Source organism: Abramis brama (assembly GCF_963993115.1).
Source record: "Abramis brama genome assembly, chromosome: 9".
Taxonomy (NCBI): domain Eukaryota; kingdom Metazoa; phylum Chordata; class Actinopteri; order Cypriniformes; family Leuciscidae; genus Abramis; species Abramis brama.
Genome location: NC_139971.1, coordinates 23746291 through 23769712, shown reverse-complemented (window position 1 = coordinate 23769712; position 23422 = coordinate 23746291). Strand labels below are relative to the sequence as shown.

General features: G+C 36.5%; 3 protein-coding genes across 3 annotated transcripts in view; 2 read left to right on the top strand and 1 right to left on the bottom strand.

The window, feature by feature from the left end:
• Window positions 1-17634, bottom strand: part of capn5a (calpain 5a) — a 28202-nt gene extending 10568 nt beyond the window's left edge. Inside the window, exons 1-3 of the mRNA XM_084124324.1 lie at window positions 17429-17634; window positions 14865-15037; window positions 10274-10405 (exon numbers count right to left, since the gene is read on the bottom strand). Coding sequence (XP_083980450.1) covers window positions 10274-10405; window positions 14865-15029 — 297 coding nt within the window. The 5' untranslated portion in view covers window positions 15030-15037; window positions 17429-17634. The remainder of the gene's footprint in view (window positions 1-10273; window positions 10406-14864; window positions 15038-17428) is intronic.
• On the top strand, window positions 229-1845 carry ompa (olfactory marker protein a). Its single transcript, XM_084124325.1, has one exon. The coding sequence runs from the start codon at window positions 924-926 to the stop codon at window positions 1545-1547; it is 624 nt and encodes a 207-aa protein (XP_083980451.1). The 5' UTR covers window positions 229-923; the 3' UTR covers window positions 1548-1845.
• Window positions 17635-19306: 1672 nt separating the features above from the next.
• On the top strand, window positions 19307-23413 carry LOC311089791 (uncharacterized protein). The gene is made up of 4 exons (XM_084124765.1): window positions 19307-19460; window positions 20260-20409; window positions 20698-20922; window positions 21468-23413. The coding sequence occupies exons 3-4, from the start codon at window positions 20700-20702 to the stop codon at window positions 22388-22390; spliced, it is 1146 nt and encodes a 381-aa protein (XP_083980891.1). The 5' UTR covers window positions 19307-19460; window positions 20260-20409; window positions 20698-20699; the 3' UTR covers window positions 22391-23413.
• Window positions 23414-23422: the final 9 nt, after the last annotated feature.

Sequence of the window (23422 nt, the reverse complement as noted above, 5' to 3'; positions counted from 1 at the left end):
GATGGTGAATAAAAACCATTAAAATGCAAGGAATTACAGGAACTTATGGGTGAATCAAATGAAAGAACATGCCCAGGTCAAATTTCACTCCAAAATAAAAGAAATAAAATAAGATTTTATTTTTTTGCTTGAATAATTGTTTTGCAAAAAATGAACCCTATTTTTAAGCACTGTGATTTTACTATTATAATATAATTATTATTTTAGTATTCATTTATATTTGGAATTTATTTTTCAGTTTTGTTGTTTAGTAATTTTAGTACTTTTCATTTCTTTTTACATTTTTTCATCTAATATTTATCTTATTTTATCCTTATTTCAATTACAGAAAACAAAATGTAATAGTTTTATTTTTAGTTATCAATAACAACACAAATTTTAAGGACACTTAAGAATTGTTGAATTTCAGTATATTTTAGGCATTTTTTTCTCCCCGCAATTCAGAATACCATAATACTAAACTCATCTCATTCTAGACCAACAATAACAATAAACACATTATACAGTACGTGAAGAATTTCGAAATCATAGTACTTGTTATAAATGCATTTGTGCTGATTAAAAAAATATTGGAATACAAAACTTATATATTTGGATTTTTGCTGTATGACAATGGAATAAAAAATAATAATAAAGTAAAATGTTCAGATGCATTGTTAATGACAATGTTGGCTTAATTGTAAATAAATAAATAAATGCTGTTAATCCAATGTATAGTTAACCCATCCACACACACACACAAAAAAAACTCCTGCAAAAAAATCCTTAAAGTTTTTTGAACAGCAGCAAGCATCTGTTGCCTAGTGCTGCAATACGTCAAACTCTAACAGCGAGTCTCCGGTTGGTTTGCTCCTCCTCCTGCTCCCAAAACTCATCCAGAGGCTCAGAGCATGTGAGGCAGAATCAATAAAGTCCCCAACTAAATGAGGCTTTTTGCCCGTGGGGGCCACAGAAGCGGGTGGGGATGGAAAGTGAAGGTTGAAAGAGGAGAGAGTTTATTCAGTCGCACACAGACACAAGCCACGAGCAGACGGCTCCTTCCTCAACTTGAAGACTATCGGGTCATGGGTTCGGAAATGGAGCTGACCTTCACCGAGGACCTGCAGCTGACGGAGGTGATGCGTTTGAGGGTGCAGTCGCTGCAGCAGAGGGGTCAGAAGAGGCAGGACGGCGAGAGGCTTCTCCTGCCGTACGAGTCCGTCTACCGACTGGACTTCAGCGAGCAGGAGCTTACCTTCTCCCACTGGAACGTGACCCTGCAAGGAACGGGCCGTTTCACGGTCACCGGCATCTGCCAGCTCTGGACGCCCGACCTGACCAACCTGATGACCAGGCAGCTGCTGGAGCCCATCGGCCAGTTCTGGAGGAACGCCGGAGATCCTGACGATCTGCCCATCAAATGCCTGGAGGCGGACATCCAGGAGTTCGGAGAGAGGATAGCAGAGCTGGCGAAGGTGCGGAAAGTGATGTATTTCCTATTCGCCTACAAGGAGGGAGCGACGAAAGAGAAAATCTCTTGCTCTTTGACCTTCAACAAAAACAAGTGACAGATCGAATCCTAAAACCGCAGACAGGTTAGATGCTCTATGTAATGGTCAGTCAAAACCTTTTTCTTTTACCAATCAACTGTGTTAAAAAAAACATTCAATTTCTTTAGCTCTTGTCCTCTGTAGTTTCCTGAACTTCATGATGGTTTCATAAAACCTGCCGTCCAGAAAAATGTAGGAAGATTGTTTGTATGCAGAAAGCTATTGCTGGATGATTTTGTCTGGTGCACATGTAAACCAATGCCAGTATGATGCTTATAGAGCGAATCTACAGTCAAATAAATTGTGTTGTCAATCATTCTGTTTCTGTATGTGAATGTTTTGTTGATATGGTGAAAGCATCTGACTGGAAGGTCAACTGAGACAGACTCGGCCAATGTCCATCACTAACCACCACACAACTGGATCAATATGCAATCAATATGCCCAGCCTTCAGGCAAATGCCACACATTAGTTCTAGGAAGTCTGACTCATTTCCATGAACGGGTTCTTTTTAACAGTTTGTTTCAATGAACCGGTTCAACAAGCTAATTCTTCAGTCCTTTACGTCATCAAGTGTTTCCGTTGACATTTTGTTTGACAACTGAAAGGATAGTGAGTTGTATAAGAATCAAACTAGTTCAGTTCAATTTGTGAACTGGTTCATTGAAAGAATCCAGCAAAATAACGGTTCTCACACATACAACCACCAAAATGTTCTCTGTGTGCTATGAAACAAGGCAACTAAGCAGTCAATAAATGGTAATCATTTAAATGTGCCTGTCAAAGAAATAATGTTAATATACGTAAACGTAAATTTCTCATATAATCTTTGAAAACTTTTCCCCCAAGTGTGAACATATATAGCTCTGTTCCAAATAATGGTTAAAAAAAAAAGAAGAAGAAAAAAAACAGTATTTTTGATATATATCATTTCAGTGCACTCTAGGGTTTCCCGCACTGTGAAGAGTACATGTGACTTTGGGAAAAACCTTAAAAGGAAGCCACAAAAAAAGCCTACCTAACGTGACTCACACTTTATTTTAAGGTGAAATAGTTACACATTACTACATGTACTTACTATGGTAATAACCATGAATTATACATAATTACAAGTAACTAACCCTAAACCAAACCCTAACCTTAACTGTAACTCTATAAGTACATGTAGTTAATATTACTCAACTATTTCTAAGTACAACTATTTCACCTTAAAAATAAAGTGTGACCTCAAATCCCAATCGATTCCAATAGAGCGTTAAAGGGATAGTTCACCCAACTGTTGATGGGCCCCACTGACTTATTTTTTTCCCATACTATGGAAGTCAATCTACTTTTGTGTTTAGTAGAAGAAAGAAATACAGGTTTGGAACAACTTGAGAGTGAGTAAATGACAGAATTGAAATTTTTATGGGTGAACTATCCCCAAGTTAGCATTTTACTAATAATTATAACAACAACAATAATAATAATAATAATAATAATAATAATTCATTACATGTATATAGCACTTTTCTCTGCACTTAAAGCGCTTTACATAGGAAGGGGAAATCTCCTCAACCACCACCAATGTGCAGCATCCACCTGGATGATGCGACGGCAGCCATATTGCGCCACAGCACACACCAGCTTATTGGTGGAGAGGAGACAGAGTGATGAAGCCAATGAGTATATATGGGGATGATTAGGAGGTCATGATGATGGACAGAGGACAATGGGCAAATTTGGCCCTACTCTTTTTCGAAGAACATCCTGGGATTTTTTGCGACCACAGAGAGTCAGGACCTCGGTTTAACGTCTCATCCGAAGGACGTGCTTTTTGACAGTTTAGTGTCCCCGTCACTACACTGGGGCGTTAGAACCCACACAGACCACAGGGTGAGCGCCCCCTGCTGGCCTCTCTAACACCCCTTCAAGCAGCAACCAGGAGTCTCCCATCCAGGTACTAACCAGGCTCAACCCTGCTTAGCTTCAGTGGGCAACCAGTCTTGGGCTACAGGGTGAAATGGCTGCTGGCAAGATAACTATGCAACACTCTAAGAAGAATAAAAATAGACAGCAAAAACAAACCATTTTATTAGGACAGTTTTATTGATATTTCACGCAATACTAAACAGGTTTATTATTGTTAACTAAAACTATTATAAACATTTTTGTTAATGAAATAAATCTGAAAACATGAAACATTAGAAACGCTGCCTTGGCAACTAACCAGAATAAGCATAAGTTGAACCATAACAATACTAACTGGAAATAAATAAAAACTAAAAGTAAAATAAAACTACAGTGGAAATAAAAATAAAGTAGTAATATTTAAAAAAATAAAAAAATAACAAAAGCGCATTATAAATGGCTAAAATTAAAAGAAAAGAAACTAAAAAAAGATAAAATTTTAAGAAAACTATAATAATAGTATATAAATAATACTAAAATAACAGTGGTACTGAAAAAGTATCAAGTAAAAAGTCAACAATTCTTTTATTTAATTAGCAATGGGTTCTGGGATTGTTTAAGCAGAGATGTGAAGCTGCCTTAGAATATGGTCAAAAGGAGATCTTAAATTGCAACATAAGGTCACCGCGTACCTAACTTTAGCACCTTTATATGCCTAGGTAGGCAGTTCACTAGGTATGAGTGTGTGGCCAGATGAGATCTATGAGTGTGTGTCTGATGGGGCTCTTCAGGGGAACCGCAGGACGAGTTAGCGGACAGTAATTAGACCTCAGGAGGAAACAACTTGTCTAGCAGAGACAGAACGCACAACAAGGAGGGATTCTAGTGCTCAGCGTACTGTATCCGTGTAAGGTGCATTACTGCAAGCGCTGCGGTGTGACAGCGACAGGCAGGACGTCCCATGAGGCTCTTTAATGAGAATTACGTGGAGCGACACCGACGGATGACGTACGACTGTAAGCTCTTGAGTAAACGGAAGTACTTTAAAAAAAAACTTTTTCCAAGCATTTGGATCTGGAAAACTGTAACGCATGGAAACAAACAAGTCATCTCGTGGGATCTGATGTTTGTCCACGACTGTGCATCGTGTGTGGACACAAATGAAAATAGAGCAAACCAAGGTAACCCCAAGTCTCCAATTAGTCACAAGCCATCAATGCGATCTCATTCAATCTAAGCAAGACTCGTCCTAATAATGCATCATTTTCTCAGTAAGCACATCCCATGGCTCAATTTGTAAGGATTACAGTGTACCTGCAGACACCGTGTAATGAGGAAAGATCACATTATGTGAGAAATGATGACCTTACATTATAGAGGAGTCACCAGAACACTGTAAATAAAACAGTAACAAGAAAACCTTGAGCAGAGTTTGAGGGTTTTTCATGATACACAAGTTTCATAAAACACAAAGAAACATGACATTTATTACTTGTTAGTAGGGCTGCACAATACTGAAAAAAATGTGATATGCGATACGATAATGCTTAAAGTGTGTAAAATAAACTTAAAGGACAATTCCAGTGAAAAATGAACCTAGGGGTATTTAACACATGGTTACCGAGTCGATCGTTCCCTGCGATGCGTTTTCATGAAAATCGAATGTATAGAGTTTTATCTTTAAAAACAGATTAGCTCATAACAGTAGTATATGGGGCATAGAGTAAGTAAAATTAAATCGCTAGTTAATACCACTAACAAGGCTCAAAATAGCCTCACACTAACACGGTAACATAATGAGGGTCCTTACATACAAACCGAAGCACTGAGAACTTTGTAAGTGTACAGACAGTTTAATAAGAAGATACTTTATAAAGACAGTACATTACGCGTTTACATGCAGGATCCATCTTGGAAAACAGTCTCGACTAATCGAGCCACGAACGCCGTCGATAGGATAGCTGGTCGATAGGAGTTACGTTTGTGAAATCTAACGTAGCACGGCGTTCGTGGCTCGATTAGTCGAGACTGTTTTCCAAGATGGATCCTGGATGTAAACGCGTAATGTACTGTCTTTATAAAGTATCTTCTTATTAAACTGTCTGTACACTTACAAAGTTCTCAATGCTTCGGTTTGTATGTAAGGACCCTCATTATGTTACCGTGTTAGTGTGAGGCTATTTTGAGCCTTGTTAGTGGTATTAACTAGCGATTTAATTTTACTTACTCTATGCCCCATATACTACTGCTATGAGCTAATCTGTTTTTAAAGATAAAACTCTATACATTCGATTTTCATGAAAACGCATCGCAGGGAACGATCGACTCGGTAACCATGTGTTAAATACCCCTAGGTTCATTTTTCACTGGAATTGTCCTTTAAATTATCTTTAAAATATATTTAAAATTATATAACCTACATATGTGTTTCACATTCTTTTTGTGACGAAAACATCCCTACAACTTCTGAAAGTGAACAGCAGTGTTTTACTGTAGCATAGGAAGTGTTATTTTAACATCAGTGTAAACCACAGGGTTTAGGGTTTCAGGTAGGCCAACATTAGGTTTATTTAACAACAGAAACTTAAAAATCAAATGTAAAAAAAAAAAAAAAAAATTGCTTAGTTTTCACTGTATGAATTAAATATATACTTATTCTTGTTAAAGCTACAAAAGTTATTCAGCAAAGAGCTGTGAGTGATTTTCTCTTTGTCTTTTGTTCATGACCCGTTATTGCAAGCTGTTGCGATATGTATATTGTGATATATACATATGCGATATTTCGATAATTTCGATATATTGTGCAGCCCTACTTGTTAGACAGACAAACGTTCAAAAAACGGTGCCATTCTAACATTGCATTCACGCCATGTCTGATTGTTTTGTTAATATTGCAAAAATGGCTTGTGAAACTTTTGGAAGCATCAGTAAAAATGTGTTAAAAACTACAATGGTGTTGTTAATGTTAACTAAAACTCAAACTAATAAAAATCAAAAAGGCTGCAATAAAATATAAATATTAGATGAAAATATTTAGAAATGTTGCCTTGGCAACTAACTGAAATTAAAGGGACACTGTGGAGAAATTGTGTTGTCAAACAGCGACCCCTAGAGTCGCTGTGGAATACTTGCACTGTCGTAAATACCCCTCCACCCCTCCAATCTAATTATCAGCAATGGATGAATGAACAGCATGTAAAAAAAATGACATACTACAAGCAAGTGCAACAACATACAACATAGAATGCAAACAAGTTTACAAATAAGAGATTTATTTACTGGCCACTTCGTGCGTTTTCTCAGATCGGATAGCTATCAGATTTATCAAAACGATTCTATTTACACCTGGTCACATAAATGTGTTTTTGCGAAACGGATTTAAATCCGATCTTCAATTCTCGCGCTATATGCAGATTTAATGGAGTGCACGTCACCGAAAGCAACAGATACGAGCTGCATTTTATTGATCATCAGCTAAAATTTCAAAATCAAAGACCGCAATAAGAGAGAGCAGCAGCAACAGCCCTGGTAAGATCATCTTGTTTCTTTACTTTTAATAATGATGATGATTGTGTGTTAAGCATCTGCGACTTACTTTCACTTTGATTTGCGATAGTTTGCACGTTGGCTTGATGATCTGATGCTCAGCTTCTCATCTGCGGTGATGTGTGTTCCAGCGCGTCGTCATATCTGGCAATAACACAGCCTATAACACGCTCTCACACGGTTTTTTTATTATTTATTTTTTAGCATTTTTGGGAGGAGTACAATTTACATATGTGGTTTAAACAACCAAATGCATTTACACTTGTTCAGTTTCGTCTGGAATGCGTCTCAGACCTCCTCCTGAAGTGGAGGGCATTTACACCTGGTTTTTTCACGATCGGATAGCTATCCGATCTGAGAAAACGCATGAAGTGGTCAGGTCTAAACACAACAGCCCCCATGACAAAAACATACGCACGAAAGCCGAAAACAAACGCTGGTTGGCATCTCACGTCCATAGACAGTATATAAACACTCACGTCCGAATTTGAGGAAGTGGTGGGGGAAGTGACGTATGCCGTAAAGCAGTCGAATTTTGTAGTTCTTTTTGTGCTCTGGTTACTACCCGAAACCCGAAGTTACATAGTGCCAGTAAAAGCGATACAGAATGTCATTCAACCTATTGTAAGTCGATGTACCATCACAAGGGTCTTGGAAATATATTATGAAGGTTGAAAAGTTACACGGTGTGGCTTTAAGTATGAACTAAAATTACTAAAACTGATTACAAAAACAAATTTAAGCTAAATAGAAATCTTAAAAAACTAAACAAATCAACTAAAACTTAAAATAAAATTAAAATGAAACTGAAAAATCTAAAATAAATGCTAATTATAATAAAAATATTAATAATACAATAATTGAATATTTCTCTTCTCTCTTCAGCCCTTAGCAAACACTTTGACGGGATTTATCCCAGAGCCAATATGCTGCTGTAGGTGCCGCTGACTCACGGAAATTTTGTACAATGGTTTTCCAGTCTTGGCTTTATATTTGGCATCAGGGAGGCAGAGTCGTTTGTTTTTAAGGTCAGCCTTGATCTGTTTTGCCCAGGTTTTCTTGGGCACCATTTATTGAACCTTCCAGTTCGCAGGCCGCTGCCAACAGTCATCGGTAGACGTCGTTCATTCATTCGGCATACGTGACCGAACCACAGCACCCTGTGCTTTTGGATTTCTTCGTCGACTGTTGGCTGATTCCCACACCTCAGTCTGATGGTGTCATGGTCGAAGCCGGTCACAATACTAGACACCTAGTATTCATCGCAGACAACGCATTTGGAACACTAAATTTAATAAACTTTTATTTATTTAAACTAAATAAACTTTTAGCAGCGTCCATGTTTCAGATCCCTATAATAATACCGGTATGATAAGAATTTTTATTTTAACCATGACATTATGCTTCCTCCATAAGCACCATTCGACCATAATCTAGACCAATTCTGTTGTGGACTTCTGCCGTTGTATAAAATACAACGTCTTTTCCTGCACCGGCGAGCCAAGGTACTTGAATTCACTAACTAGTTCGATGTGGATGCCATTAAGGTAGACAGCGACTTGTGAACCATCTGTTGTCATGACTTTAGTTTTGTCAATATTGATGGTTGATCCATACGGTTTGGCTGTACTGGCGATTTCATAAGAATATCACTGGCATCTTCGTCAACGTTTGCGAATACGGCACTATCATCAGCAAACATTAGATTGGTTATAACATCAACATCTCCAAACTGGACACCCGTCCTGCCTTGGAAAACTTTCCTCATGATTTGAGTCGATAACAGTAATGGTGAAACCACACAACATTCCCGAACTCCAGATCGAACAGGAAACTCATCCGAGAGCTCATCGTGGATGCGGACGCATATATAGAATATAAATAATACTAAAATAACAATCAGTTATGTTTTGCCTTATATGGCAATATAATGAGATAAACAAAACAGAAAATATAAACAGAATATATCAGTGACGACACACCATGGACAGATAAAATATAAGTCAACAAGTGTGAAATATGTAATATTTTCCAGGCAATGATAATTAACCCTAAGGGGTCGAGCAATGATGACGTTTCACTACCAGCTAGTACGCAATGGAATAGGTTGTAAATGTGCCAGTGAGTCTAGACTGAAGGAGAATGATTTCCCACAGCATAGACCAGTGATTGAAGTGGGAAAAACAGTGCCCGTACTCCCAAGGTACTCCCCCTTGTTTGAAATTGTGTTTGGGGCGGGGGGGCAGGGGGTTTGTGGGCAGTCAGAGAATTGGCCCACTTCGAGCACTGGCATAGGCTCTATATAACTCATATGATATTTCCCACATCTTCTGACTAGTATATCCTGCTTATCAGTAAACTCATTCTTACAAGAGGGAATATTAACTTGCATGGACATTTAACATATTCATTAACCAAACTAATGATAAGGATGTGGTCGTTGAGATGAACCGCTGATATCGACGATTACAGAGCAGTTGTTCAAATCCTTAAAAACATATCACAGTAACCATCAATCCAGACAAAATACCATACACTCTTAAAAATAAAGTTTGGTTTTTTGCATCTACGATTCCACGAAGAACCTTTCACATCCATGGACATTTTCCATTTCACAAAAGGTCCTTTATAGTGGAAAAGGTCCTTTAAATTATTATAATGTTCTTCACACTTGGTTCTTTTAAGAACCGTTCCCTGAAAGGTTTTATGGGGAACCAAAAATGTTTTTTCAATGGCATTGCTGCAAAAACCCACCCTTCTGGAACCTTTAGTTTTAAGCGTATAGTTACAAACAATCATTCAGAATAGCAAAGCCATAAGAATTCATTAGTCCCATCTGCAGTGTGGATACTAAATGTATGTATAGACATGCAGTTAAGCCTGAAACAACATTTTCTATGGTACAATAAAGTATACTGTACCTCACCTTAGTTACTAGAGTTATTTTAGTTCAAATAAACGTGGTTAATTGGTATTAGCGATCACTGTCATCAAAACAAGAAATTCAAATAAATAAACATTCTGCAAGGGTTCTTGCATTCTGTCAGTGCTATAGTTTGAATGTATGCGCATTTAGCAGGCGCTTTTATCCAAAGCAACTTACATTGTTTTCAAGATATGCATTTGATCAATTCATGCATTCTCCAGGAATCGAACCTGTGACCTTGGCGTTGCTGACTGATTATTTTCTAACAATATTTCAATATCTCACACTACATTTTAAGACACCATGTCAAATTAAAAGAGATTGGTAACTATGGTATTCAGGCATGTTTTTAGTATGGGAACAATAATGACATGAACTCACCTTCTGCCACAGAGCTTCTCTGGAGGCCAGACTGGAACACGCTGCCACAAACCAGCAGTTTCCCAGCTGCCCCTGGTGCAGGTCATGGGCACTAATTCCATTCACAAACAAGTGTGGGTCTTCACAGAGCTCCTGTTATACAGAGACAAAGAGATTCCCATGATTCAGTGCTCCATATTCACACATACAACAGAGTCCAGTTACAGAAGGACTACAGCCGCAGGGCAGTGTGTTTTTATTAAATAAGAAAACTGAGCACCTGTAATTCAACCAGCCATTTTTTCTGTTCTTGGTTGACCCGTTTAGTGTCACTGAGGCACAACAACTTTGAGTACTGCTGAAATGGCATTCCGTTCATCCTAAGACTAACTAACTACACCCACTTAGAAGATTAGTTTAAGGTTGTTTTTTTTTTCCTGAAACGCAAAAAACAAGTTGAAGCTTCATTTATCTAAAGGTGTTGATGCCAACAAAGGAGAAACTTTAAAGGGATAGTTCAACCAAAAATGAAAATTCGGTCATCATTTACTCACCCTCAAGTTGTTCCAAACCTGTATGAATTAATTTATTCTGCTGAACACAAAAAATATATATTTTGAAGTATGTTGGTAACCAAACAGTCGATATGCCCCAGTGACTTCCATAGTATGAAAAAAAATAAAAATAAAAAATATGACTATGAAAGTCAATAGGGTCCATCAACTGTTTAGTTACTGACATTCTTATATCCAAAATATTCATACAGGTTTGGAACAACTTGAGAATTTTTGGGTGAACTATTCCTTGATAGAAATTTGATGGTTAAATGTCTGAAAATTATGAATTTAAGATATAATATTAAGTATTGTATTTCTGTAAAAAAAAATTTTTTATAGTAAACTAGTTATTACAATGGATATATTTTATTGGTGTTTATATTATGTGCCTAATATATGCCTAAACAAATAATCATTATAATAAATATGACTATTATATTATTATGCTATTTATACATATAAACACAATATATTTTTTTTGCCCCTTTTTGTGTAGCCCTATAAACAACAAACATATAAATGCATTTTAAACTCCAATTGCATAAATAATCATAAAATAAATAGCATAAAACAGAGAAAAATCACAATTCAATTTTCCCCTAAGCATTCTTTCTCCCTTCCTGACTTAACAGAACAGATAGTATTATTTCAGATGCTAAAGAAAACAACAGCTGCAGTGAGGAAGAGCTGCTTCATTCATGAGTAAAGGTCTGTGTTTGCCAAACAGTATAAACGGTGTAGTTCATGACACAGGAGGTCTTCAGTGGACGGATGATTGTATTGCACTTGTTCAACTGCATTGCACTCACATGCCCGAACAGAACACTGTAATTCATGATGGACGGTGAAAAAGGGAGTGTCCTGAAAGCAATGCTCCCTAAACGCAAACACACTGCTCTGTGTGTGTGACCGACTGTTTAGTGGTATTTGCAACTGCTCATTCTTCTTAGCATTAAACTTTGAGGTGTAACGTTTGTATTTCTGACATGAATGATTCCTCAAATCATGCGCTATGCTGAGGAGAGTCACTGTTACTTTACTAAGTCATCAGAAGCACCATTTTCATCTGGAGGATGATAAAACGGGTAGAAAAAAACAATAAATCACATATGAACCAGAGCCAAATCTACAGATCAAAATCAGTGAGCAAACAAGGTTACATTAGCCGCTCACTAGCTAAAACATCCTTTAATCTTGTCTAACATTGACAATCCATTCAGTGGATTACTTAAAACCTCATGCATATTTAACTAGTTAATGGAATGCCAAAAGGACTTTTCCCACAGCCTTTGATGGACTGGGTCTTTTAGCCTTGTTTTTGTGTGATGAGCTTTAGCTAATTGCTGCTGTGAAGACACTGAAAACAGTAGGGAAGGTAAGAAAAAAGAGACACAATACATTTCATATAGTACTATTAAGAAATTAAGCAAAATTTATCTTAAAAGACCTTTTATTTATAGGCTTTTGCTTAAATTGTGCTCATCTATGAATTACTGAGCAAGTTGGTTATAGTTGCTTAAGTTTGTGAATTGATAATATGCACTACCGTTCAAAATTTGGGGTTAGTACAACTTATTTTTTCTGGAAAGACATTAATGCTTTTATTCAGCAAGGATGTATTAAATTGACCAAAAGTGACAGTAAATACATTTATAAAGTTACAAAAGAATTCTGTTTAAAAAAATATATATTCTGAAAATTCTGCTTTGCATCAAAGGAATAAATTACATTTTAAAATATATTCAAACACAAAACAGTTATTGTTATAATATTATAATATAATTTCACAGTATTACTGAATTTTTGATCAAATGAGCAGAAGAGAGATCTTTCAAAAAATCTTACTGACCCCAAACTTGAATGGTAGCGTACTAAATATTGCACATAAAAACAGATTTTATCAACGACTTTAAGCCACCCATTTCTGGCACTGTTTATCTACATACATCCTGGTTCAGATTTATTTATATGCTGAAAAAACAGATTAATTTATCACACAGCATGACAGCTACAGGAAATTATTCCTGTACACAAACCTTTACTCAGGCACATTTCTAAACAATAACTATTATAATCTTTGGCTAAATATAATATTCACAACAGAGTTGAGCAGGGGACTGCATGTAGAGGTTATTGTTTTAACTACAAACACATTAATCTGGCATCAGTTTAAATGCGTAAGTTACAAGTGGTGTACAGTTACACAAGATCTACGGCCAGAAGAGCCACACCTTCCATAAACATAGAGCTCAAATATGATTAATGACTACATCCAGGTTATTTAGGAGACGGGTTTAATCTAAGCAGCCATAACTGATTGAAGTGTATTAAGAGTTACTAAAGGCCACTAATTATCAAGTCTTTCGATACATTTCTTAGTGTTAGTGTTGTTTGCTAACTATTCCTTTTGTAATACTTGAAGTAAGGGATTTCGATGAAGCCCCTCTTTCTGAAATACGAAATGTGCTGTGATTGGTTAGCTGACCCAGTGTTTTGTGATTGGCAGTTCCTGCCCCTCCATAACTGCGAGTTCTTCTCTAGTGTAAATATAAAAAACTAAGGATGGCGTCAATTTCAAGCCAATTCGAGCCCGATTCAGATCCTGACAATGTTAACAAGAGGACAGTGCGAAACGGATTTCACAGGACGTTTCAGAGTGGTATGTTTGTAATTTTCTTATACATTATAGATACGATGTTATCCACCATTTAATGTTGATATTTGTCGGAAAACGAAGGTAATACAAACAGTAATCGATTGCAAAATCATGGCTAATTTTCCTAAGGAGTGGTGAACAGCGAGAGCTTACAAAAGCAACAGAAAACAAACTGTTCTCCAAAAAATGTGCAGCACACAGATAAACGCTTGGGTTTTAATGTTCAGGAACAGTGATAAATAAATTAACCACTCTACGTTCTTCAGCCTTAAGAAGGTCAAACAAATGAGTTTTGGAAATGTGGAAAAAACAGTGTCTCTGTCTTCTCTAATACCGAGTTCACACTGCACGATTTTAAGCCCGATTTTCGCTCGCCAACAGGTTTTAGGAGATCGTCAACAAATGCCAGAAATCATCAAAATGGCAAAAATGCCTTGACCCCTTAGGGGGTAAATCGGTGGTCGTTCATGTGAGTGGCAATCACGCAGTGTGAATTATGAAAGATGCGATCTGAAAGAATCGCCGGCGACTCAAAATCCTGCCGTGTGAATGTGTTCTGACTGAAAACTACATCGGCGTTGACCTACAGCCAATGAGAGAGCAAGATACAGGACCACGGGATGTTTGGGGAGGAGTTATAGACCATAATATCAGTATTTTAATAGATATATTTACAATTATATCAAACAGAAACAAAGCACAATTTATATTCGCTTGACCAGCAGCAACAGCAGCACATTGCAAAATTATTTATTTACCCCCAACTCTCTTTGCAGAACACACAATCCTTGCTCCCCTCGTCTCCCCAACCATTTCCTACTGCATGATCAGTTTTTTTTTCTCTCCTTTTCGCCGCAAATCTTCTAGCAGGCTATAATTTTTAATAACAATTTCAGTCTCGCGCGAGAACGCACACGTGATTTTGCGTTATTTCCTTATCACTTCTCGCGTGTGTTTGGTTGTGAAACGTAGTTTGCGGACCAGACAGAAGTTGTCGCGATTCTTTCTTTTGCAAAGTCATGCAGTGTGAAACCTCCTGTCGCCGATCCATCGTGCAGTGTGAACACAGCAGCAACTGAATGTTACCTCAGATGGTCACGCAGCGTGAAAAGAACAGTGACCCGACTACTTTGAAAATCATGCAGTGTGAACTCGGCATAATGCAGCTCAACCAGGCCTCGTCCCTTTTTTGCGCATTCAGTGGGCGGGGATTATTTAAATGAGTAACATTGTGACTTCATAAGATCCGGAAAAATCGTGTTGCAGTCGAAACGTGCCATTCATTGTAGTTCTCGAAAAGGGGATTCTGCTAAATAAAATATCTCCCTTTGGAGATATAAAACACCTTCATTCAATCATGGCTTAGGCATTTAAAAACAGGTAACAAGGTTCTTTATACCTTTGGTCTCTTCCAGGTGACTTTTCCAATGCGGTTTCCATGATAGAAGAGTGACTGGTCCACCGGGAGGAAGAGTGGGTCTTCAAACAGAGTCCTGTTCTGCTGGCACTGTTTCCTCAGGGCTGAAAACTGCTGCCCTTCAAACGGCTTCACTGACGAGAACATCCTGCAGTCTGGAACGACACACAGACACAAGATCAGAATGCAGGAATGTTCTGACGGCGCTGACGATCTTCTACATTTGCCTGTTTTCAGAGGAAACAGGGTAGTAATTCAGAACAAGAACCGAGTTATGACTGTCATTTATAAAACATCCCATAAGGCTAATGTAGAAACACTGTTCTGGATGCGTTTCTCTGGCGTGAATAACATTCAACACAGTTTGACGCTCAGCATACAGTGCAAATCTCTGGAAAAAGAACACAAAAATGAAAACCCAGAAGCTTGGACATTCTCCCAAACATATAATTTTGTGTAAAAGACAATAATATGGGATTATGGCATATATATCACCATACTTTCCCCAGTGTATTAATCACAGTACAAAACAATTGTTTTGTATTAATAGTTTTCTGATTTGTTATGTTTATGTTTAAATCTAATTAAATACTCAATTGCACAAATGTCCAGCATAGAAATCTGAACACTGGATGAAGCCAAGTACAAAATTCATTTTGACGACATATTAGAGATAAATAGAAATACACCTGTAAAGTATGGTGTATGTTAAGCTGCTGAAGTAGAGATTTCGGTCTCAAAAATGACGGCCATTAAATATATGGGTTAAATGAAATCTACAAATGCAAATAGATAAAGTGTAATAAAACAAACACTTAAATGTGTATTATGGATGTTTTCTTTCCATTAGTCTGAAAGAAGACACGTTAGAGAAATCTCAGGCCTCTGGGTTTGGCCTGTAGTGTCTCGCCTCAAGAATATGGGTTTGTAATGACATGGCAGGAACTATTCCTAATGTAAAACAGTTTAACATTCATGCAGAATAATGATCAAGAAACATGAGTCAGTGTCACACTGTCAAACCAGAAGAGCCAAAAAGGGGAAAAAAATGTCTGATAAACACCGTTGGCCCCTCCTTTAGTTTACCGTATGGTTCTGCTTTTTATCACTCAGGGGTCGTCCTGCAGGATCTGCAAACACTCACATCACCACACAGCCGTAAAACTATTACACACGACTCTGAGAGAGGAAAGATCGATACGAAGCACAGATTAATCTGTTTAAGACACCACACACCCATCCAGACTGGAACCACACCATCCAATTGACAGCACAAATGATCCTAGTTTCTGAAGGCAAACACAATATAAATCCCTTTCACAACACATGGCTCTTCATTCTCGACTATCAGGATCATGAGAATGAGTCAGCGATGGTGTGTTTTTAAAGAGGGTGCGTCTTCAACTGGTGACATATTTATTTGGGCAGTTTGAAAGGCCTCAGAAAAGTATCTGGACACTTAAAATGTGGCAGTTTCACTGCATTAAAAAATATCATATCAAATTATGTTATCTTGCTCTAATGCTACATGATGCTTTCTCTCAATATTTCAAGATGAACATTTACTGTTAAATCATGTTCAATCGTGAAAATCAAATATGATCCATCAGGCTTCTGAGGAACGTTTATTTGTCCATCTCTCAATCATATTGCATTGCATTATATGTTTACTCACACAGATAAAACTAAGCATTTACATATCATCTTAAGACATATTATTGGGAGATATACAGTGACAAGTTGACAACTGATATTTATATGCATTCTCATATCAAATTATATGCATTCATCTTACTTTCATTAGAATCTCCTCTTACGTTTTGGCCTTATATAAATCAGCAACTACACCAAAATGCATATTTTTTGCTCAGTTTGGGCCTCTGAATAAAATTGAGGTGTTTTTTCCCCTCCATATTCTTACTATGTCATACTATATGAGCCTGATGTGTCAAATACGATAAAAACACATAGACCCATTATAACTTTAACTTTTTGTGAACTAACTGAACATGCATAAACAACTCATTGTTAGAGGGACAATGTTTTTTTGTTCAAAATAAAATAAAATAAAAATCAGTATGTTTGGAATGTAACATTTTCAGTAGAGCAAATTTAATACAATGTTACGAAGAACTAAATCAAGGTTCCCATAGTTTTGGCAAATGTTAGGGATTATTGGATACATTATTAATAATATGATGAATATTTTATAGAGACTGCACTCACAAAATTTAATTGATGAGTTTTTCAAGCCAGGAAATCACAAAATAATTCATATTGTTATGAACATAGAACCCTGACAAATGTATCAAAATAGCAAGTTCATTTCCAGAGTTTCGGTGTACCTCCCCCTTTTCAACATTCCACACACATGCAAACAAACTCAAAACATGTCACAACAAAAGCACTAAAAGAAGAGGAAAAACACAGCATAGAAGTGAGATGTGTAGCCACTTGAACACCCCCCCAAAAGTGACAAATTTGAAAAGAAAAAGGAAAAATTTCAGTAAACATGAGCCCGTAATGTTGCAAGAACCTTAAATTACCTGCAAAACTCTTCGTGTTTTCCCCAGCTGGTTGAGGATATTCAAATGAGGAATGAACAGATGCTTCTTTTAATTTACTAATTCATATGCACAGATGAGAGACATTCACAGTTCAGAGCCAGTTTTCTCCTCTAACCTCCAGAGACTGTAACCCACTGGACTGTGTTTTTCTGTATCTATTTCCTCGTGTCTTTCATGTTCTCTGTGGTCTGGGTGAGGGAGGGGCCTTCATTGCGGGTGTTTCTGAAACTCATCCGCATTTATCAGAGGGGAAACAGGGTGAAAAGGGATTATCGTATCGAGCCACATAGGCTGCCTTTTACTCAGATTGCCTTTTACTCTCTGTTTCGAGTTTCACTTTAATATAGCCAGTTTTATATAGCCAGCTAAGCAAAGCAAGACGACAAATGAAAGAAACAAAACAAAACAGTTTCGCAAACCATGGTGACTTTACATTTACTGCTGCCACCTTGTGGCAGAACACTGTAACGTTTAATGAGGATTGCTGTACAAAAAAAAACAAGCAAGCAGGTGGAATTGCGATTGAATTGCTGTGAAATTCAGTTAAAATAGGTTTTGCAGCGTGAACGTTTTTATTCAATTTATTTGGATGCATAATTATTGCTTTTAAAATAAAATAAAATCGAAAATTTTCTTCGAAAATCGAAACACGTTTTGTCACGTGATGTCTGTTACTTTTCTCAGCGCAAGTCATGGATCAATACTTATTATTGGATGAGTAATTGTGTACGAAACTTGGCGGGCAACGTGATCTGCCACATCCATAAAAGAACAGCAAATGAACCCTGAAAATAAATTTGAATTAAAGAATGTCTTCAATTGCTGGCTACAAAGAAATCTTACTATCTATGGTCGTGTCTTGATATCTAAAGCTGAAGGCATTTCTAGGATTGTTTACCAAGCTTTGTCCTTATATGTCAACCCGAAAACCTGCTCATCTATCGACTCCATACTATTAAATTCTTGTAGAAAAATAAAACTGAATATGTTAAAATGAAGACTGATAAGAAATACTTTGGAGGGAGGTGTGAATGGACTTCAGTAGCCTATACTCTCAATCAGGTTTTCAAGATCGGCTGGATTAAACGCTGCCTGAATGCTGACTCTAATTTGTTATGGTTTTACATACCTAAATTCATCTTTGAAAAATGTGGGGGGTTCAGTTTTTTATAGTCTTGCGATTTTAATTGCAACAATCTTCCGGCCAAGCCTGCTAATTTTCATAGGCAAGCTTTGGAGGCCTGTAAGCTTGCCTTTTCCCACAATTGTTCCCCTCATAGGATTATGGAACAATCAGAATGTGCTGTGTGGAAATCTTTATTAAGAATTGGGTTGACAAAGGTGTAATTTTTGTTTTGGATTTGTTGAAGAAGGATGGCAGCTTTTATTCCTACACTGAATTTATTTTTTGGAGTGGATTCCTCACCTAAAGTTTATGACTGGGTTATTAATTCTATTTCACCTAAACTTTTGCACATGGTTAGGTCAAACTGTAGCTACAGAGTATCAGTCTGTGAAATGCCCCAATTATCCATTGGAGGATTGGAGCTTTCCAATGTCAAATGTACAAATTTTTGGATTAGAAGATTTCTTATTAGGAAACTCAGCTGTCATCCCAAAGCTTTTTTTTTTTTTTTTAAATGAAAATTAAATTATCCTTCTCTTTTTACTATTAATATATGGACTGGCATTAATAAGTTTCTGTTACCTAACAAGTGGAAAGAGCTTCACTTTAAAATTCTACATAATTACTATCCCTGTAACTCTCTTCTTTCTAAGTTTAAGTTAGACATCTCTTCACAGTGCGCATTCTGTAACTCTAATCTTGAAACAATACCACATTTGTTCTTTGAATGTGATTATGCAAAGGAGTTCTGGAAAGAAGTAGCCTGGCTTATTTTCTCTGCTTATTACAAACTTTTTACTTTTGAGATTATGAATGTGCTGTTTTTGATTTGGGACTCTGGGTCAAAGGAGATGGATGACAGATTAAAACTGCTAACTTTATGTGGTGAGTTTCATCTCCATAAATGTAAAGTCACTGATTCTAAGCCCAATTTTAGGCTTTTTAAAAAAAAAAAAAAAAGTTATTCTATGACTCTCTTTGTTTATCAGCAAACAAGAAAGCCGCTAAAACTGCTCTGTTACTCAAAGAAATTATGGTTTCATTATAAGTTACCTCCTGATTTTCTGAAGATGACAATTTTTTATATTTTTAAAATATTTTTTCCCTTGTTATTTATTTCTATTTATTTGTATTCATTTATTGTATGTTTAGTTTCTATTGCTTTAAATGTTTTGTTATTATTATTATTATTATTATCACCTTTAATATTATTATTTTTAGTAGACTATATCTTACTGTATGTACTTTACTGCCTTGCTTTACCTTGAGTTTCTTATCCTATTTTTTGTGATACATATATCCCCTGTGATCTTTTTAAAATTCTTTATATTTTTCTATTATAACAGTCCACGGAGCTATGTTTCATGATTTGCATCTAGCATTGTTTTCCCTGCTTACCATGACTCATCAGAACAAATCTGTCACCCATTTTTGGAAAGCGATGCACCACAGAGAGAAATTCATCAGCAATTCATCAGAAATATGGCCTTTTTTTCTGCTATGGATTTTTTTTTGCTGTTGTATTGGATACAATTTGTCAATTTCTTGACAAATTCTACTTATTCTACTACTCTGCATAAATGTATCACGGTGGCAAAGATAAAGAATGTTACTAATTACCTAAAACTCAGATTTGTTCAACCATAAACCGACTTTAACTGTTATATCAACTCAAACCCTTCAGACAATCCACTGGCATTCTCATCCACATGACATCCTGTCTATTATTGAAGAGAAAAATGTTAATCTTTAAACATGGAGCACGAGATGAAATATAAGGACTGTCATGTGAGGACTGTACTTTACTCTTATTGAGAACTACAAGACTCATTCTGTGAGTATTTGACTGGCTGATCTGAATGATACTTATAAATATCTGTCATATATATGTGTTTTAAAATTAATTTTTCAAATGATAACTGTAAGAAATTTTCTGATTTTCTTACTCAACTTCAGATTTTGTGTGTGTTTTGTGAAGACAAACCACAGTCGTACTCATTGGGGCTGCTGTAGATAATATGACTTGGATCAAAGAGCAGTTTTATATCAAATTATTGCCATAATATTGGTATAGCAGCAAGGTTTACATTGAAGTTAATGAACGTCTCTTTTTTTTTTCTAGAGATGGAGTTCAGAATCAGCTCTTTGTTGAGTTTGATTCTCCTTTGTAACTCACCATGTATTATTAGCAGCAGAACAGAACACAGTGACATTTCTGAGAGAAGCTCTCAACAGTCACCAGAGACTCTGAGTCAAACAAACCATCTGCAGGTCAGACCTGAAAACTCAGTTCACATTCATTCAGGAGAAATGCTGGTGCTTCAGTGCAGAGATGAAGGAAATGAAGGTGAGCAGCACAACATTTCTTTCTTTCTCTCTCTCTCTCTCTCTATATATATAGTAAATATGAATTTAAAACACCATCAGGATAAGTTCTTTTAGTATATATAATTTAGTGTAACCCAGTGTTATTTTAGTATCATTGATATATTAAAATCTCAATTATTTAATTATTATTTTTTTTGTTACATTTTAATTCTAGTTAAATATATATATATATATATATATATATATATTTTTTTTTTTTTTAAATTTGTCTAGTTCTTATCAATTTTATTTCAGTTTTTGTTTATTTGTTATTCGAGTGAACATAAAGTGAATGAAAATGATCAACTTTATATTTTATTTAATTTCAGTTAACATATATGTCAAGCAAAAAAACGTTTTTTTAATTTATTTTTTTATAGTTGTAGTTGTGGATGAATATTTTGGTAAGTTTAAGTGCCTTCTTTCACTGATCATTTATTGAAAAAGAACAAAAATATAGCTCAATTTTTAAGTGTTTCAAGGTATGAAAAGTGTCTCTTGATTGTTTTGTTCGTCCCTTTGCAGTGCTGGCACAGTGGTGGCAGACACCTTTTGGATTATTTGACGGTTGCAACCACCAAAACAAAGACCCAGTGGAAACATGCAATGGCACTTTGAGGATTTCGAGGGCCACATCCAGCCATGACGGACTCTATTTCTGTATCCATTCGGACAAGATGAGCAAAACAATTGTGCCTTACAGAATTAGTGTAGTGGGCTTAAATCCCAACATCAAGAAACTGAGGAAGACCAGAGAGGTTTACACCGACACGTTGTCAGAAAGCCATTTCGCGGCGGCTGTGGCATCATCAGTAATCGTGAGCTTTTTAGTGGCCTTCACACTTGGTGCGTTCAGTAGATCCTACATAATAAAGTGTCTACAAACAATAACGGCTTGTATACCTTATAGAAAAGAAAATCACAATCATATCGATGGACAAAACAACGTACAGACCACCAGAGAACAACCTGAGACAGTGTTCTATCATAAAAACCACGGCACTGGAGAAGACACTGTGGACATTGGTTTGGTTGATCAGGAACTCGGCAACGCTGACGATGTAGACGCTGTAGAAAATGCAGATGGCGGGGAGGACGATACAAACCAAACTCAGAGCTGTGAAGGTGAAGAACAAAACCAAGAGTTCAGATCAGTGGTTAGTCCACATCCAAAGAAGAAGAGTCGCGTCATTAAAGTGTACAACTATGATGAAGAAGGGAATCAATACAGCCACATCAAAGCCTCTGGGATGGAGGGTGAAGTCGAGGTCAGGCCAAAATTGAGAACGCAATCACTGACAAGACTCAACGCCATCATGAAACAGGCAGACTTCAACCCAGTTAGAGAGTCAAAGAGCCAGTCGACTCACCCAGATGTTCCTTCCCACGAAAACAGTGTTACAGCAACAGGAGACAGAGTCTCACAAACAAGTCAAGAGACATTGTAAAATGGAGGAAACAATCACTGTAAAAACTTCTGAAAAGGTTCATTTTGAGATCAGCATTGGTTGATAACTGGGTCTGACTGGACAATTGGCTTTATGCCCAGCTGCACTACTTCCTGAACTTCAGCCAGCTCCTTTGTTTCCTGTCTGCCATTATTGGACAAACTGACACACCTGGATTAATCAGTTTGTCCAATAATGGCAGACAGGAAACAAAGGAGCTGGCTGAAGTTCAGGAAGTAGTGCAGCTGGGCATAAAGCCAATTGACTTAAGTGTCATTGTCAAAATCCTTGTCAAGTCTTTATTAAAATCAAGCAATTTAGTGTTTATCTTTAAATTGTAAGTTAAATGTTTATACAGACAAGTTCTTTCAACTGTAGTAATTTTGATGCTTATATTAGAGATGTAATCAAAAATATGTATACAGTACTTGTTCAGAAGTTTGGGGTCAGTAAGCTTTTTTTTAACAATATTAATTATTTTCATTAAAGATGCTATAAATTAAGCAAAAGTGACAGTAGAGACATTTATAATGTTTCAGAAGATTTCTATTTAAAATAAACTCTTCTGAACTTTCTATTCATCAAAGAATCCTGAAGAAAAAAAATCCACAAAAATATAGTTAGCACAACTGTTTTATTTTTTCTTTGTAATAATAAGAAATGTTTCTTAAGCAGCAAATCATCATATTAGAATGATTTCTGAAGGATCATGTGACACTGAAGACTGGAGTAATGATGCTGAATATTCAGCTTTGCATCACAGGAATAAATTGCATTTTAAAATAAATTCAGTTATTTGAAATTGTGATATTTCACAGTATTACTGTTTTTACTGTACTTCGGATCAAATAAATGCAGTATAAATTACCATAGGAGACTTACTTTAAAATGTTTTTAGCAAATCTTACTGATCCCAAACTTTTGAGTTGTAATGTGTGTAAAAGTAAATCTTTTTATTCATGCTTCATTTAGATTGTTGAATAATGCTTTAATGCTCTAACAGTGCTGTATGCCACTAATGTCAAGAAGAAA

Coding starts and splice junctions, on each gene's coding strand:
- ompa (XM_084124325.1), top strand. CDS start 924: ATGAGGCTTTTTGCCCGTGGGGGCCACAGAAGCGGGTGGGGATGGAAA.
- LOC311089791 (XM_084124765.1), top strand. CDS start 20,700: ATGGAGTTCAGAATCAGCTCTTTGTTGAGTTTGATTCTCCTTTGTAAC. Junction 20,923..21,467: donor CAGAGATGAAGGAAATGAAG/GTGAGCAGCACA, acceptor GTCCCTTTGCAG/TGCTGGCACAGTGGTGGCAG.